Consider the following 16,794-nt stretch of genomic DNA (forward strand, 5'->3'; position numbering starts at 1 on the left):
GGATGGGGATGGGGGGCATGGCTGGAGCTTTGGGGCTTGCAGGGGGGCAGAAATGGGGGTGCAGGTGGGGGTCGGGGATGGGGGCTGGTGACAAGGGTCAGGGAGGGAGATGGGGGTCAGGGGTGGAGATGGGGGGTCAGGGATGGGGGACAGAGAGCAGGAAATGGGGGGCTGGGAAGGAGGGGTCAGGATGGAGATGGGGGGTCAAGGATGGGGATGGGGGGTCAGGGATGGAGATGGGGGGTGAGGGATGGGGGATGGGGGGTGAGGGATGGGGATGGGGGGTCAAGGATGGAGATGGGGGGTCAGGGATGGGGGATGGAGGGTCAGGGATGGGGATGGGGGGTCAAGGATGGAGATGGGGGGTCAGGGGTGGAGATGGGGGGTCAGGGGTGGGGGATGGAGAGCAGGAAATGGGGGGCTGGGAAGGAGGGGTCAGGATGGAGATGGGGGGTCAGGGGTGGAGATGGGGGGTCAGGGATGGAGATGGGGGGGTCAGGGATGGGGGATGGGGGGTCAGGGATGGGGATGGGGGGTCAGGGATGGAGATGGGGGGGTCAGGGATGGGGGATGGGGGGTCAGGGATGGAGATGGGGGGGTCAGGGATGGGGGATGGGGGGTCAGGGATGGGGATGGGGGTCAGGGATGGAGATGGGGGGTCAGGGATGGCGATGGGGGGTCAGGGATGGGGGATGGGGGGTCAGGGATGGAGATGGGGGGTCAGGGATGGGGGACGGAGAGCTGGCGATGGAAGGGGCAGGAATGGGCTCAGGATGGGGGGGTGGGTTTGGGACGGGCTTCAGGGATGGGGCAGAAAGGGGTGTGTGTGTGTGGGGGGGGTCGTCCCTGCGTCTCCCCTACGCTAGTGACACAAACCACTTCAGAGTATTTCCACGTGATGCACAAACAAGTCAAAAATTCACTGATCCAAATCCAACGTGCAAACAGAAAAGGGCCGGGGGGCGGGGTGCACCCACTGCCCCCCGGCCCTCCGCGGCCCCCGCGCACGGCCCCGCCGCCGGCACGGCCCCGCCGGCAGCACGGGGACCGGGCGGGGCCCCCGCGGCGAGGGGAGCCCCGCCGGAGCCGGGCCCGGGTCCGGGGGCGCGGCGCCTGCTCCTCACTCGGGGGACAGGTCCCCGGCTCTACCAGATGCCGCTCGACCGGCCCCCGGGGGGAGCGAGAATCCGGGCCGAGGCTCGTTTTGGAACGTGGTCATCGATCTGAGAACCTGCCGGACACACGGACGGGCGGTCGGCAGGGGCCGGGGGGGTGGCCGGGCACAGCCCCGTGACCCCCTGGCACCCCAGCGCCGCCGGCACCACGGGGACAGCGGGGGCTTTGTGCCCCCCGTCCCACCGCGGCTGCGCTGCACGTGGGGAGCTCTGACCAGCGCTGACCAGCGCTGACCAGCAGTGACCAGTGCTGACCAGCGCTGACCAGCAGTGACCAGTGCTGACCAGCAATGACCAGCAGTGACCAGCGCTGACCAGCAGTGACCAGTGCTGACCAGCGCTGACCAGCAGTGACCAGTGCTGACCAGTGCTGACCAGCACTGACCAGTGCTGACCAGCGCTGACCAGCAGTGACCAGCGCTGACCAGCAGTGACCAGTGCTGACCAGCAGTGACCAGCGCTGATCAGCAGTGACCAATGCTGACCAGCAGTGACCAGCCCTGACCAGTGCTGACCAGCAGTGACCAGCAGTGACCAATGCTGACCAGCAGTGACCAGCACTGACCAGCACTGACCTCACTGACCAGCGCTGACCAGCAGTGACCAGTGCTGACCAGCAGTGACCAGCGCTGACAAGTGCTGACCAGCAGTGACCAGTGCTGACAAGTGCTGACCAGCAGTGACCAGCGCTGACCAGCAGTGACCAGCACTGACCCAGCACTGACCAGCAGTGACCAGCCCTGACCAGAGCTGATCAGCAGTGACCAGCACTGACCTCAATGACCAGCGCTGACTCAGCCCTGACCAACACTGACCCCACTGACCCGTACTGACCCCACTGACCCGTACTGACCCCACTGACCAGCACTGACCCCACTGACCAGCGCCTCCCGCCGCCCTGCCCTGTGCCAGCGCTGCCCCCCCGTGCCCGCGCCCCGCCCGAGGACGGAGCCGCCGGTGCCAGCGGAGGAGCCGCCGGTGCCAGCGGAGCCCCGGGCGGCGCCGGCCGGCACGGAACGGCCCCGAGCCCCCGGGGGGGGGGGGGGGGGGCTGCCCGGTGCAGCGCGCGGCCCCGCCCGTCCCACAGAGCCCCGGTGCCCCCCCGCTGGCGCAGCCCCCGGCCCGCCCCACCGGCGCGGCCGCACGACGGACGGTGCGCGGAGCGGGGGGCGCGGGCCGGGGGCCGCAGCTCCGGGACCGGGGCATCGCCTGCTCTGCCACGGCCCTGCCCGGGACAGGGGGGGGCTGCGCTTGGGCTGGGGGCGCGGGGACGGCTGGGGGGCTTTGGGGGAGCCCTGCAGGGGGACGGGGACAGCCTGGAGGAGGGGGTGACAGGACAGCCCTAGCGGAGGGATGCCGGCACACCCTGCGCTGGCAGCGGGAGCGCCCTGCGAGGTGGCGGGGACAACGGGGACACCCCGGGGGGGGGCGGGGGGGGGGGGGGACAAGGGCCTGGCTGGTGCCAGAAGCCACCGGAGGGGGGCTGCGGGCGAGCCCCGGGGCCCTCTGCGGCCCCGCTCTTACCGGACAGGCTGAAGCTGGACTCGTGCAGGTCCCTCATGCCCCCGTGTCGCGTGGCCGGCCGGGTGGGCGTATCGGCCAGGGGCGTCCCCGTCTCTTTTTTCCCGGCATGCACAACCACGGCCACGTCCCCCAGGTACGGGGTGCGATCCACACCCCGCAGCTTCAGACTCTGCCGGGAGCGAGAGAGAGAGCGGAGAGAGCATCAGCTGCGGCCGGGCCAGCGGGGCCAGCGGGGCGCCAGGGCCCGGCAGCGGGGTGCGGATCGGCCGGGCGGGGGCGGGGGGAAGGGGCCGGGGCGTGCTGGGGCTGGGCAGGGGGCTGCGGCTGGGGAGGGGGCTCTCGGAGAGCTGCTGGGCGGGCGGTGGGGCTCCCGGTGCCAAGCAGTGCAGGGCAGGAGCAGGGGCTGGGGGAGGTGGGTGGCCCTGGCAGAGCAGCCCCTCGCCCCGTCCCCCCGGGCAAAGCCAAGCCAAGCCGAGCCAAGCCAAGCCAAGCCAAGCCCATGCGATGCCCTGCGCCCCCCCAGGCACACGGAGCTCCCGACAAGCGCCCCAGCGCTGGCCATCCCCTGCCTGTGAGCCCCCAGTGCCCCTTCCCTTGCAGCACCAGCACCGCGCTGTCCCCCAGCCTGTCCCCTACAGCCACAGCGAGGGGGCACCGCGGGTCCCCAGTGACAGGGACAGCCAGAGCTCCCGGCTGTCACCGCCGGGCAGCCCCAGCCGCTCGTGTCCCTGTCCCGGTGCGCCGGGGGCCGCCGTGAGCTGTGGGGCTGCCCTGGGAGAGCCAGCAAAGGGCAGAGCCTGGGTGGGGGCACGGCGAGCCTTGATGGTCAGCGCATGCCTTGAAACGGCCACGGGCCACACACCTGTTGGGGCACCTGTCCTCGTGCACTGCCAGCGCTGGCAAGGAGCCGGGGGGGGGTCCTTTGTCACACACTGACCCTGCTCTGCACTCCTGGCACAGGCTCAGGCACGGCGTGGCATCGGCCTGGCACAGAGCCGCCTCTGGCACAGCCACTGCCCCCTGTCCCCTCCAGCAGCCAGCACGGTGCAGCCCTGTCCCGAACCGTGGCATCGCTGCGGCACGGCGATGGCACCGCTATGGCACAGCCACGGCACTGCTCTGGCACAGCCACGGCACTGCTCTGGCACAGCCACGGCACCGCTCTGGCACAGCCACGGCACTGCTCTGGCACAGCCACGGCACAGCCACGGCACTGCTATGGCACAGCCACGGCACCGCTCTGGCACAGCCACGGCACTGCTCTGGCACAGCCACGGCACAGCCACGGCACTGCTATGGCACAGCCACGGCACCGCTCTGGCACAGCCACGGCACTGCTCTGGCACAGCCACGGCACAGCCACGGCACTGCTATGGCACAGCCATGGCACAGCCATGGCATTGCTATGGCACAGCCACGGCACTGCTCTGGCACAGCCACGGCATTGCTATGGCACAGCCACGGCTCAGCCATGGCACTGCTATGGCACAACCTTGGCACAGCCACGGCACTGCTCTGGCACAGCCATGGCATGGCTCTGGCACAGCCACGGCACTGCTCTGGCACAGCCACGGCATGGCTCTGGCACAGCCACGGCACCGCTCTGGCACAGCCACGGCACAGCCATGGCACTGCTCTGGCACAGCCACGGCACAGCTACGGCACCGCTCTGGCACAGCCATGGCACTGCTCTGGCACAGCCATGGTACAGCCGAGGCATGGCCATGGCACCACTCTGGCACAGCCACAGCACTGCTCTGGCACGGCCACGGCACCGCTATGGCACAGCCACGGCACCGCTCTGGCACGGACATGGCACTGCTCTGGCACGGCCACGGCACCGCTCTGGCACAGCCACGGCACCGCTCTGGCACGGCCACCGCTGCCCCCCGTACCTTCTCCCGCTGCACCAGTTTCTTGTAGGCGATGTCGGGGAAGGAGCGCAGCGGGCAGAACTTGCCGGTGCCCTCGGCGCACATGAAGACGCCGTTCTCGTAGACCACGCGCCCGCGGCTGATGGTGACCAGGGGCACCCCGTGGCACCGCATGTTCTCGTACAGGTTGATGTCCCCGCCCTGCACCTGGGTGCTGGCAGAGATGGTCCTGGGCAGGGGGGGACGGGGCCCTCAGTGGCTGCTGGGGGCACAGGGAGCCTTCCCCGGCCTCCCCCCGCCGTGGGCTGCACCTACTTGGTGGCCTCGGGGTCCCAGACCACGACGTCGGCGTCAGCGCCGGGGATGATCCGGCCCTTGCGGGGGTACAGGTTGTGGATCTTGGCAGCGTTGGAGCTGGTCACGGCCACGAAGCGGTTCTCATCCATCTTGCCCCCCACCTGCCGCCGGAGCGGGGTGAGGATGGGCTGGGCCGTGACGCTCCCTGTCACCCCCCCCCAGTCCCCCAAAAACCCCAGGCGTGCTGCGGGGTCAGGCCTTGCCAGGCCCCGCTGGGGTGCTCTGGGGAGCTCCTTGCCCGCCGCCCCCGTGCCAGGGGGTGAACACCCCGTGGGCTGTCCCAGCCGGGCCCCTGCGAGCCCCCAGCACCAGTGCCGTACCACGCCACGCTCCCAGATGATGTTCATGCGGTCCTGCACCCCGCTGACACCGTGCGGGATCTTGGTGAAGTCCTCCTTGCCCATGGCCTTCTGCTTGGTGCTGAAGGGCCGGTGGTCCGAGGCCACGATGTTCAACGTGTCGCTGTGGGGGACAGAGCAGGCTGGGCGGGGGGGGTGTGGCACTGCCAGGGCTGCTTGGGGTGCCCCGGGAGCCCAGAAACCAGGGAATGGGGGACCCCTGCCATGGGGTGCCGGGGGAGCTCAGTGCCCAGGGAATGGGGCACCCAGGGAATGGGGCACCCAGGGAAGGGGGCACCCACACCAGGGGGTGCCTGGAGATCAGGGTGCCCAGGGAGCTGAGTGTCCAGGGAATGGGGCACCCAGGGAAGGGGGCACCCACACCACGGGGTGCCTGGTGCTCAGGGTGCCCAGGAAGCAAGATGTCCAGGGAATGAGGTGCCCAGGGAATGGGGCACCCACACCAGGGGGTGCCTGGAGATCAGGGTGCCCAGGAAGCAAGATGTCCAGGGAATGGGGCACCCAGGGAAGGGGGCAACCAGGGAATGAGGTGCCCAGGGAATGTGGCACCCACACTAGGGGGTGCCTGGAGATCAGGGTGCCCAGGGAGATGAGTGTCCAGGGAATGGGGCACCGAGGGAATGGGGCACCCAGGGAATGGGGCACCCACACCAGGGGGTGCCTGGAGATCAGGGTGCCCAGGGAGATGAGTGTCCAGGGAATGGGGTACCGAGGGAATGGGGCACCCAGGGAATGAGGTGCCCAGGGAATGGGGCACCCACACCAGGGGGTGCCTGGAGATCAGGGTGCCCAGGGAGATGAGTGTCCAGGGAATGGGGCACCGAGGGAATGGGGCACCGAGGGAATGGGGCACCCAGGGAATGGGGCACCCACACCAGGGGGTGCCTGGAGATCAGGGTGCCCGGGGAGATGAGTGTCCAGGGAATGGGGCACCCAGGGAAGGGGGCACCCACACCACGGGGTGCCTGGTGCTCAGGGTGCCCAGGAAGCAAGATGTCCAGGGAATGAGGTGCCCAGGGAATGGGGCACCCACACCAGGGGGTGCCTGGAGATCAGGGTGCCCAGGGAGATGAGTGTCCAGGGAATGGGGTACCGAGGGAATGGGGCACCCAGGGAATGGGGCACCCAAGGAATGGGGCACCCGCACCAGGGGGTGCCTGGAGATCAGGGTGCCCGGGGAAAGTGGCACCCGAGCAGGGAGTGGGTGAGTGCAGCACGCACAGCCCAGGAGCTCAGCGAGCACTTGGGAAGCGCAGGGCCCGCAGAGCGTGTCCCCAGGGGTGCACAGGGAGCACGATGCCCACCACGTGGGGTGCCCAGAGGACGAGGTGCCTCGAGGGGAGCACAGGGGAGCAGAGTGCTTGGGGCGGTGGCACAGCCGGGCACCCGGGGGGGACACGTGGCTGTGCCGGGCACCGGGATGCCCAGACAGCGCTGGCAAGCGGCGGGGCCGTGTGCCCCGGGGCAGGGAGAGGCGCCCGGGGCAGGCCTCACTTGGCGAGCAGGCTCATGAGGTAGGCGGAGGTGTTGGTGTCGAGGCGCAGCGGCGGCACGGTGACGTAGGCGGCGGCGTGGAACCAGTCCTGGTGGTAGTAGTGCAGCCCGGTGAGCGTGGCGTGCGCCGTGGTCGTCTCCGCGTACACCACCTTCCCTGCCGGGGGAGGCACACGCGTGTGCTACAGGCGGGCGTGCGGGGGCACGCGTGTGGGCGCTGCCCGTGCCGGCGTGGCCGTGCTCCCGTCGGGGCGGGAGCGCTCTGTCCGGTGTGTGCCATGTGTGTGACCTGTGTGACCCGTGTGTGACCTGTGTGTGACCTGTGTGTGCTCAGGTGTGTGCTCAGGTGTGTCTTGTGTGTGACCTGTATGTGACCTGTGTGTGACCTGTGTGTCTTGTGTGTGACCTGTGTGTGACCTGTGTGTGACCTGTGTGTGACCTGTGTGTGACCTGTGTGTGACCTGTGTGTGTGCTCAGGTGTGTGACCTGTGTGTGACCTGTGTGTCTTGTGTGTGACCTGTATGTGACCTGTGTGTGACCTGTGTGTGACCTGTGTGTGCTCAGGTGTGTGCTCAGGTGTGTCTTGTGTGTGACCTGTATGTGACCTGTGTGTGACATGTGTGTGCTCAGGTGTGTGCTCAGGTGTGTGCTCAGGTGTGTGCTCAGGTGTGTCTTGTGTGTGACCTGTATGTGACCTGTGTGTGATCTGTGTGTGACCTGTATGTGCTCAGGTGTGTGCTCAGGTGTGTCTTGTGTGTGACCTGTATGTGACCTGTGTGTGACATGTGTGTGCTCAGGTGTGTGCTCAGGTGTGTGCTCAGGTGTGTCTTGTGTGTGACCTGTGTGTGCTCAGGTGTGTGCTCAGGTGTGTGCTCAGGTGTGTCTTGTGTGTGACCTGTGTGTGACCTGTGTGTGACCTGCGTGTGCTCAGGTGTGTGCTCAGGTGTGTGCTCAGTGTGTGTGCCGTGTGTGACCTGTGTGTGCTCAGGTGTGTCCTGTGTGTGACCTGTGTGTGACCTGTGTGTGTGCTCAGGTGACCTGTGTGTGACCTGTGTGACCTGTGTGTGACCTGTGTGACCTGTGTGTGACCTGTGTGACCTGTGTGTGCCATGTGTGATTTGTGTGTGTCCCCTGTCTGTGTGCCATATGTGACCTGTGTGTGACCTGTGTGTGTGCTCAGGTGTGTCCTGTGTGTGACCTGTGTGTGCTCAGGTGTGTGACCTGTGTGTGACCTGTGTGTGACCTGTGTGTGACCTGTGTGTGACCTGTGTGTGTGACCTGTGTGACCTGTGTGTGACCTGTGTGTGACCTGTGTGTGCTCAGGTGTGTGACCTGTGTGTGACCTGTGTGTGTGACCTGTGTGACCTGTGTGTGACCTGTGTGTGACCTGTGTGTGCTCAGGTGTGCCCTGTGTGTGACCTGTGTGTGCCATGTGCGACTTGTGTGTGTCCCCTGTGTGTGTGCCATATGTGACATGTGTGTGCTCAGGTGTGACCTGTGTGTGACCTGTGCGTGACCTGTGTGTGCTCAGTGTGTGTGACCTGTGTGTGATCTGTGTGACCTGTGTGTGTGACCTGTGTGTGACCTGTGTGTGTTCAGGTGTGACCTGTGTGACCTGTGTGACCTGTGTGTGACCTGTGTGACCTGTGTGACCTGTGTGTGTGCCATGTGTGACCTGTGTGTGCTCAGGTGTGTGCTCAGGTGTGTGCTCAGGTGTGTGTGCCATGTATCCATGCCCGTGTGTCTGTCTGTCCATACCCATGTGTCTGCCCCCGTGTTCATGTGTCTGTCCCCGTGTGTCTGTCCCTGTGTCTCTGTCCATGTCCGTGTGTCTGTCCCCATACCTCTGTCCGTGCCTGTGTGTCTGTCCCTGTGTGTCTGTGGGTACCTGTGTCTGTCCGTGTCCATGTGTCTGTGTGTCTGTCCGTGTCCGTGTGTCTGTCCCTGCCCATGTGTCTGTCCCTGTGTGTCTGTCCCCGTGTGTCTATCCATGTCCATGTCTCTGTCTGTGTGTCTGTCTGTGCCTGTGTTTGCCTGTGTCCATGTGTCTGTCTGTGCCCATGTCTGTGGGTATCCATGTGTCTGTCTGTGTGTCTGTCCGTCTGTCTGTCCATGTGTCTGTTTGTGCCCATGTCTGTGGGTGTCCGTGTGTCTGCCCGTGCCTGTGTTTGCCTGTGTCCGTGTGTCTGTCTGTGTGTCTGTCCATGCCCATGTCTGTGGGTGTCCATGTGTCTGTCCATGTGTCTGTCCGTGCCCATGTCTGTGGGTATCCATGTGTCTGTCTGTCTGTGTGTCTGTCCGTCTGTCTGTCCATGTGTCTGTCTGTGCCCATGTCTGTGGGTGTCCGTGTGTCTGCCCGTGCCTGTGTTTGCCTGTGTCCGTGTGTCTGTCTGTGCCCATGTCTGTGGGTGTCCGTGTGTCTGCCCGTGTGTCTGTCCGTGCCCATGTCTGTGGGTATCCGTGTGTCTGTCTGTCTGTGTGTCTGTCCGTCTGTCTGTCCGTGTGTCTGTCCGTGCCCACGTCTGTGGGTGTCCGTGTGTCTCTCCGTGCCTGTGTCTCTCCGTGTCCGTGTGTCCGTCCGTGTGTCTGTCCGCATGCCCACAGCTCCGCAGCCCGTGTCCCCATCCCTCCAAGCCCACGCGTGTGCTGGGCCAGGGGGTTTCCCCGCGCCCACACGGGTGCCCCTTGCCCACGGCTGTGCTGGGGAGGGAGGTGCCCCCCGTGTCCCCTACCCTGCATCTTGGCAGCGGCGATGACATCCCCCGCGGACATGCTGGAGACGTTCACCAGGTACACAGGGCAGTGGGTCTGCGGAGAGGGGGTCGGTGGCGCTGTCTCCACGGCACCCAGCCCCCTGCGGGGTCCCTGCACCCCGACGGAGGCACAGGGACCCCCGTGGGGCCGCGACGCCCACCCCGAGCCGGGCGACGCCCAGGACACTCACCCGGTTGGCGATGGTGATGACGCGGTGCGTGGCCTCAGCCTCCAGCTGCAGAGAGAGCGGGCGGTGTGACACACCTGACGCACGACGGTGGCACCGGCGGGCGCGCGGGTGACACACGGACGCGTGCTGGCAGCTAGGCGGGTGCCCCGGAGCATCCCGGCCACATCCCGTGCCGCCGCTGCAGCGACGCGGTGCCGCCTGCCGTCACCTACCTCCTCAGGCCGGCTGATCTCGATGCCCTCTGGCCCCGTAATGCCCAGATCCAGCGCTTCCTTGGCTCCCTGGGGAATTTGGGGGGGTCGGGGTGAAGGTTCTGCTGCCCCAGCTGGGCGCCCACCGCCCTGCCCCCGGACGCTGCCCTCACCTCGGCCACCAGCTCGCCGTTCTCGGCGTGGACGCGGGCGATGGCGCCGATGTCGCGGCAGGCGCGCAGGACCTGGTAGAGCTCGCTGTCCCGCAGCATGTACAGGTCCTTGTAGGTCATGAACATCTGGAAGGAGTTCACCCCCTTCTCCCGCACCAGCGTCTCCATCTCCGCCTTCACCTGCGCCAGGAGCGGGGTCAAAGCGGGGCCTCCCTCCACGAGGGGCCCCGGCCACCCCCTGGGCACGCGGGGACCTGGATTTGTGGGTGACGTGGGGAGTGACAGATGCTGGGGGGGGGGAGCAGAAGGGATTTTCCTGCCCCCAGGGGGTACCCGCTCCATCCCTCTGCCCCTGCTCTGCTGGAAGGGGGGGGGGTCAGGGCTGGGGTCTCCCCGCAGCACAGCCGGGAGCCAGGTCTGATCCCGCTCCAGCAGCTTTGAGGGGATTGCAGGGGCTGAGTCTGCCGTGGGATGGGGGCTCTGGTCACCAGTCCTGCCTGCCCCCACCATGGGGGGTCCTGCTGCGGGTTGGGGTCCCCCCGGGCTGGGACCACCAGCCCCGGGCACCCTGCTTCCCTCCACGGAGCAGCAGCAGCACCTTCCCTGCCCCAGCCAGGGGCTCAGCCCCACCGGGACCCCTTGCCCCGGGGCACCCCTGAGCCCCTGCCCCGCTGAGCCCGGCTCAGGGCAGCTCAAAAGGCATCCTGGGGGCTCAGCCCACCCCCCCGGGCAGCTAATGGGATCAGCGGGGCTGGGAATTAGCCCCGGCAGCTGCTCCCGGAGCCGTGCCACGCTCACCTTGGGCGCCCACCAGGTGATGCCCATGTGCAAGGCGTAGTCGCAGCACACCTTGGGGTCGGCCAGGCTGCGGCACTTCTCGTAGGCGTCCAGCAGCGACGTCTCCTTGTCGGGCAGGACGTGCCCGATGATCATCGTCGTGCCCCCCACCAGCGCTGCCTGCGCGGGGGGCACAGGGAGGGGTCAGGGCTCACCCCCCTGGCACCGCCCCTGCCCTGCCCTGAGCCAGGTGAGCCCCCAGGCGCCGGGCAGGTGCCAGGTGTGGGCATTGCCCACAGCCATGCGGGGGTCCTGGGTGCAGGCAGCGACCCCTGTAACCCCCCCGCCCCCAGCAATGGCTGCCCCTCTGCAGCAGCACATCTGGGCGCACGGCACATCTGGAGAGCCCCATCCTGCCACCACCGGGGCACCCACTGCCCCCCCCCCAGCCCAACCCCCGGGTTTGGGGTGCTGAGGGAGCCAGCAGCCCCCCGGCACAGAGCCCCGCGTGGGACGGGGCCGCGGGGAGCCCCCCCCCCCCCCCCGCGGCAGCGTGGGCGGCGGTGCAGGCGCGGTGGCACCGCCGCTGTCCCCGGCTCACCCGGCCCCGCTAATCCCCAAAGCTCCTTTGCCCATCGGCCCTCTCGGGAGGTGCCACGAGGCGGGTGACAGCGACAGGGAGCAGGCCTGGCATGCGGCGCCCCTGGGCATTGCACAGGCCCCTTCCCTCCAGCACAGCGCCGAGCCCCCTGCCCAGGGACACCGGGCACCCTGGGGACACCCTGGGGACAGGCACGGCCAGCGCGGGCCTGGCACAATGGCTGCTCTGTGTGGGCGCTGGGGACAGTGGGACAAGCTGCAGGGACAATCCTGGGCTGGCGCCTTGACGCTCCCAGGCGGCAACACTCAGTACACAGTGCCACCGGCACGGGGAGGTGCCCGAGCTGGCACAGGGTGCCACGGCCGCAGCGCGGGAGGAGGGTTGTCACAGCGGGGGGACATGATGGATGGGGACACGGGGACAGGCGGTGCCACGCCACAACGATCCTGGGATGCCCGCGGGGCTGCGAGCTGCCTGCACCAATCCGTGCCCGCAGGGAGCCCCCAGGGCGGGCAGCAGAGCCCGCAGGGCAGGGCTCGGGGTAGCCGCGGGGCTACCTTGGTGCCGTGGTAGAAGTCATCGACGCAGGTGGCGTTCATGAAGGTCTGGTGGAAGTGGGTGCTGGTGTCGATGCCGCCCGGGATGACGAGCTTGCCGGTGGCGTCGATGACCTTGGCGCCGCCGGGGATCATCAGCTCGCGCCCCACTTGCTGGATGATGCCGTTCTCGATGTAGACGTCGGCCTCGAGGGTGCAGTCGTCGTTCACCACCTTGCCCCCCTTGATGAGGATCCGCATGGTGGCCGCGTTGGCCATCATGGTGCTGCGGGGCAGAGGCGGCGGCGGGGTGACCACCGGGAGCCCCCCGCGGCTGGGGGTCGCTCCGCTGCCCGCCCCGGCCGGAGGTGCCCCGGTGTGGGCAGGGCTGAGCCCCGCGGCTGCGCATCCTGCACGGGCCACGGCGATGGATTATCCCGGGAAATCCGTGCAGAGGAGGGGCCTGGCACGGAGCTGGGGCTGCCTCCCTGCCGAGAGCCCCGCTGCAGTGACATCCAGGCTGCACCCCGGCCAGTGCCACCCCCCTGCAGGCCCAGCGCCCGGGCAGGGCTGCCAGACCCCGTCCCTGCCACCCTCTGCTGCCATTGCCACGTGTGCCGTGGGCGTCCCCACAAAGTGACAGCGCCCACGCCCGGGGCAGGCTGCCCACCTTGTCCCCGCGAGTGACCGGGACTGGCACGGACAGCACCAGGGCTGGCATCACTCAGTCTCTGCCCACTGCCCCGTGAGGTGCCAGCTCTGCCAGAGACCCCCGCCCTGCCTCAGCACTGCCTGAGCCCCCGGCAGCGAGGGGCATCCCCAGACAGGATCAATAAATCATTTGGTGAAGGTCAAACACCATCGACCCGTCAGAGCAGGGACGGCACGTGCCAGCTGTGCCCACCCGGGGGGCACGAGGTGGGCTGGGACCCCGCCAGAACCCCCAGAGCAGAGACCTCACTGCAGAGACCCACAAAGAGACCCCTGCCTCACTGTCCCCGCTGCAGGGACCCCTCCACGAGACAGAGCCCCAGCACCCACGGGCAGCGTGGGGCAGTCGGGCACGGCTGACACGACGCTGGCACCGGGCAGCGCTGCGGGAACGGCCCCTGGTGCCCACCCAGCCCCTGGGACAGGCCCCAGGGGCCAGAACTGAGCCGTGGGCAGAGGCTGCTGCTGCCGGGGCAGGGAGCTCGTGGTGGGAGGGGGGCTGGTGCTGCCACAGCCCCACGGCGGCCCCAGGCGGGTGCTGAGACCGGGGCAGCTCCGAAGGGACCGTCCTGAGCTGTGCCAGGGATCTCCGGTGCCCACCCCAGCACCTGCTGGGCAGCACATGGCTTCTCGGGCACCAGGGCTGGCAGGAGCCCTTGGTGGCCGTGAGGCTGGGCCGGGCTTTGCCGGCAGCTGGGCATTCCCAGGCCACGGGCCACCGCAGCTGCAGGGGTGGGGACAAGTGTTCCCCGGGACCACCGCTGCACTGGGGGGGGACCAGCAGCCCTTGGTGGGCCGGCTCCTGGCCCTGGCTGCACAGGGGCTGCCCTGGGTGATCCCGGTGCCAGCTGGCACCTTGTCCTGGTGCCCTCACCTCGGCACAGAGCAGCAGCAGCAGCTGCCGGGGTCCGGCAGGCGGCCCCCCCTCGGGAATGTCACCGGCATGCACAGCTGTGACACCGCTCAGGAGCCCCCAGGGGACCAGGGCGGGGTGGCAGCGACCTCGTGCAGCGTGCCAGGCCACTGTGGCACGCCGGGCAGTGGCACCAGGGGTGCCCACACCTGCCCCCAGCTCTGCCTCAGGCACATGGGGAAGCTGCTGCCCCATCGCGAGGGCTGTGCTGGGGACACCTGGGCCCGGAGCTGCACCGTGGGGGACGAGGGGGACGACAGGAACAAGGGGGTCAGCCCCAGCCAAGGACCCTCCGAGTCCCCACACCAGTTAGGGCCCGCCCTGACCGACATCAGGGACAAGACATCGGGGCAGAGATCGTCCTCGGTGGGGTGAGGCCAGAGGGGACGAGCTGGTGCCCACAGTGCCGCCGCGGGGCACGCTGGCCCTGTGAGCCCCTGGGACCCCAGGGCAGGGCTGGGCCGGGCAGGAGACGCAGGAGGGGGTGGCACAGTGCAGAGGGGGCGTGGGGGAGGCGGCACGCCGCATCCCGAGATGAAAGCGGGCTGCGGTGACGGATCTGGAGCATGGAGCACGCGACTGCCAGCGGTGCCACAGCACCGGGCACCGTGAGACCCCCGGCGCGGGGGAGCGGGGCACGGGGGGGGGGCTGCCCTGGGTGGGCAGGAGGGGTGTGGGGCCTGGCAGAGGGGGTGTGGGGCTGGCAAGGGGACAGGGCATTGCTGGGGCACAAGCGTGGGCTGTTCACCGCGCACAGAGGAGAGCTGGCAGCTCCACTTGCTGCCTGTGGCCTCGGCCACCGTGGAGCCACCCACGCTGCTGCCACCACGCTGCCCTCGTGCCGCTGTTCCAGGCACCCTTCCCACCCCTGGCCGCCACCCCCGGCACAGCCCTGACGTCCCCACGCCACCGGGCCTGTGCCCAGCGCTGGGTGCCCACGATGGCCTGTCAGGCACGCCAGCGCTGCCATTTCGCCCTCACTGCCCCCCAGATCACACCCAGCGCTCCCACTCAGTCCCCCCAGCTCACACCAGCGTCCCCAGCTTACACCCGGGCTCAGACTGAGCGTCCGCGGGGGCTCTGTCCCTCTGTCCCCCAGCCCGGGCCACAGTGCAAGCACGGCACCGGCCCCGGTGGCACCGGGGCCCTGCCCGCGTTCCAGCCAGCCGCTGCAGCGCGGTGGCACAGCCAGCATCGCCCGGCGGTGGCCGCGCTGGCGCGGTGGCCAGAGGCTTCTGCCAGACAACGGGCTCCGAGCAGGGCAGAAACGCAGCGTCAGCGCCGGGGGGGGGGGGGCACCGGCAGACACCCCGGGGACCCCCGCCCACCCCGCGCCGCAGCCCCCGGCTCGGCCAGCTCGGCGGGCGGCGGCCGCGGCTCCGCTTCCCGGCACACAAAGCGGCGCGACCGTTCGGGGGGCTCGCAGCCCCCCCGGCCCCGCCGGCTGCCGCGAGGACAGCTGTGACCCCGGCGGGACAAAGGGACCCCCAGGCCGGGGGGGCTGCCGGGGGCACCTGTTGGGGTCGGGGCGGCTGCCGGGCCCGGCCTTTGTGCCGGGGCTGCCGCATTGTGCGGCGCGGCGGGGCCGGGGGGCCCCCTCGCCGCCCCCCGCTTTTGTCTGCGCCGGCGAGACCCCGGCACCCACCCTGCCCGACCCCACCCTGCGCCCACCCCGCCGGCGGGGGCTCCCCTTTGTCAGGCTGGGCTTGGTGACCGCCGCTCCGGTGACAGCGACCCGCGACCGCTGCTTGTCCCCGGCCAGAGGCGGCGGCTGGGTGGGCATCGCTCCCCGCCCGAGAGACGCCCCGGCGGGGGGGTCCCCGCACCGCGGCCCCCAGCCCTGCCCCGGCTCCGCTACGGCCGCTGTCCCGCTGCCGGGGTCGCACCGACCGCCCCCGGGCCGGGACGAGCTGCGGTGTCACCGAGCCACCGCCCCGGGAAGGACCCGGGGACCCGCGGGGACGGCGATCGGCGGGAGAAGGATGCTCCGTCAGAGCTGCTGCCGCCAAGCCCGGGATGCTGCGGGCGGTCCTCGTCCCCGCGGGCACCTTGGCCCGGCCCGGCCCGGCCCGGGCACGGGAACGGGCACGGGAACGGGCACTGCGCGGCCACGCCCGAGCGGGCGCGGGGCGCTGCGCGGGGTCCCGGCGCAGGCTGCGGAGACACGGGGGGGGGTCCCATCGCCGCTCCCCGTCACCCCCCGGCGCTGACCCCCAGGCCATTGCGGCAGGAGGCCGGAGCGGCGGTCACCGAAACCGGGCTGCTGCCAGACGGGGGGGGCCCGGCCGGGGGTCCCCGCCGGAGCGCCGGGCCGGCCCCCGGTGTGCGGCGCTGGGCTGGGCGCAGCCCCGGGCTGGGCCGGGCCCGGGCGAGGCTCGGGGGCGGTGCCGCTGCCGTGGGTCCCCGGAGCGCGGTGCGGGGCGTGCGGGGGGTCCCCGAGCGGGGTCCGGAGGCGCGGGGGGTCCCGGTCTCGCCGGCCCGGGGCGGCTCCGCAGACAAAGCCCGGGGCCGCCCAGCACAAAGGATGCTCCGAGCCGGGGCGGGGCCGCCCGGGAGACCCGGCGGAACAATGAGCCGGGCCCGGCGGGACCCCCGCCGCCCCTCGGCCCCGCGGCCCCGCCGCCCCGGGGTCCCCGCTCCGCCGTGCCCCGCGCACCTGCTGCTCCGCTTCCGATCGCGACAGGGCGCCGACGAGGGAGCCGGGCCCGCTCGAGGACGAGCAGCCGTGCCCGGCATTGCACTCCGCCGAGGCGAACCCCTCGCGCTGTCGCGACAACATCGCCTGTCGCGACAGGTGTGTCGCCATGGGTGGGCGGCGGCCACATGCAGCTTTTCTGCCCGGCGATACCGCGCGGAGCGCCCCGGGCGGGGATGGCGGGGCGCTCCCCTCCATCCTCGCCTGCCGATTCACTGGCGCCTGTCGAGACACACGCACCTGTCGCGATTGTCCAACCCGTCGCGATAACGAGCCAGGTCCGCAGGTGCGGGAAAGGAAAAGCCGAGCACGGCCCGGCCCGGCCCGGCCCAGCCCGGCTCGGCTCAGCCCAACCCAACCGAACCCAACCCGGCCCGGCCCCGCCCGGCCCCGCCGGTACCTCCCGCTCCGGTGCCGCTCCCGGTGCCGCTCCGGCCGCGATCGCCTCTCACCCGAACCTGCGCCGCGGG

The 16,794-nt window shown here is 69.9% G+C and overlaps 1 protein-coding gene across 2 annotated transcripts; it reads right to left on the reverse strand.

Moving 5' to 3' along the window:
* Positions 1-125: 125 nt before the first annotated feature.
* On the reverse strand, positions 126-16,794 carry DPYSL5 (dihydropyrimidinase like 5). 2 transcript variants are annotated; one of them, XM_054002064.1, is made up of 13 exons: positions 16,725-16,794; positions 12,027-12,291; positions 10,890-11,048; positions 10,092-10,271; positions 9,940-10,008; positions 9,728-9,772; positions 9,516-9,591; positions 6,784-6,940; positions 5,251-5,392; positions 4,889-5,031; positions 4,595-4,802; positions 2,700-2,868; positions 126-1,231 (listed from the first exon to the last, which is right to left on the reverse strand). In XM_054002064.1, the coding sequence occupies exons 2-13, from the start codon at positions 12,285-12,287 to the stop codon at positions 1,146-1,148; spliced, it is 1,695 nt and encodes a 564-aa protein (XP_053858039.1). In that variant the 5' UTR covers positions 12,288-12,291; positions 16,725-16,794; the 3' UTR covers positions 126-1,145. The 2 variants fall into 2 exon arrangements, with proteins under 2 accessions (XP_053858039.1, XP_053858040.1); XM_054002065.1 differs by lacking the exon at positions 16,725-16,794 and adding an exon at positions 16,565-16,589.

The sequence above is a fragment of the Vidua macroura genome, chromosome 35, assembly GCF_024509145.1.
Source record: "Vidua macroura isolate BioBank_ID:100142 chromosome 35, ASM2450914v1, whole genome shotgun sequence".
In the NCBI taxonomy this organism is placed as follows: Eukaryota; Metazoa; Chordata; class Aves; order Passeriformes; family Viduidae; genus Vidua; species Vidua macroura.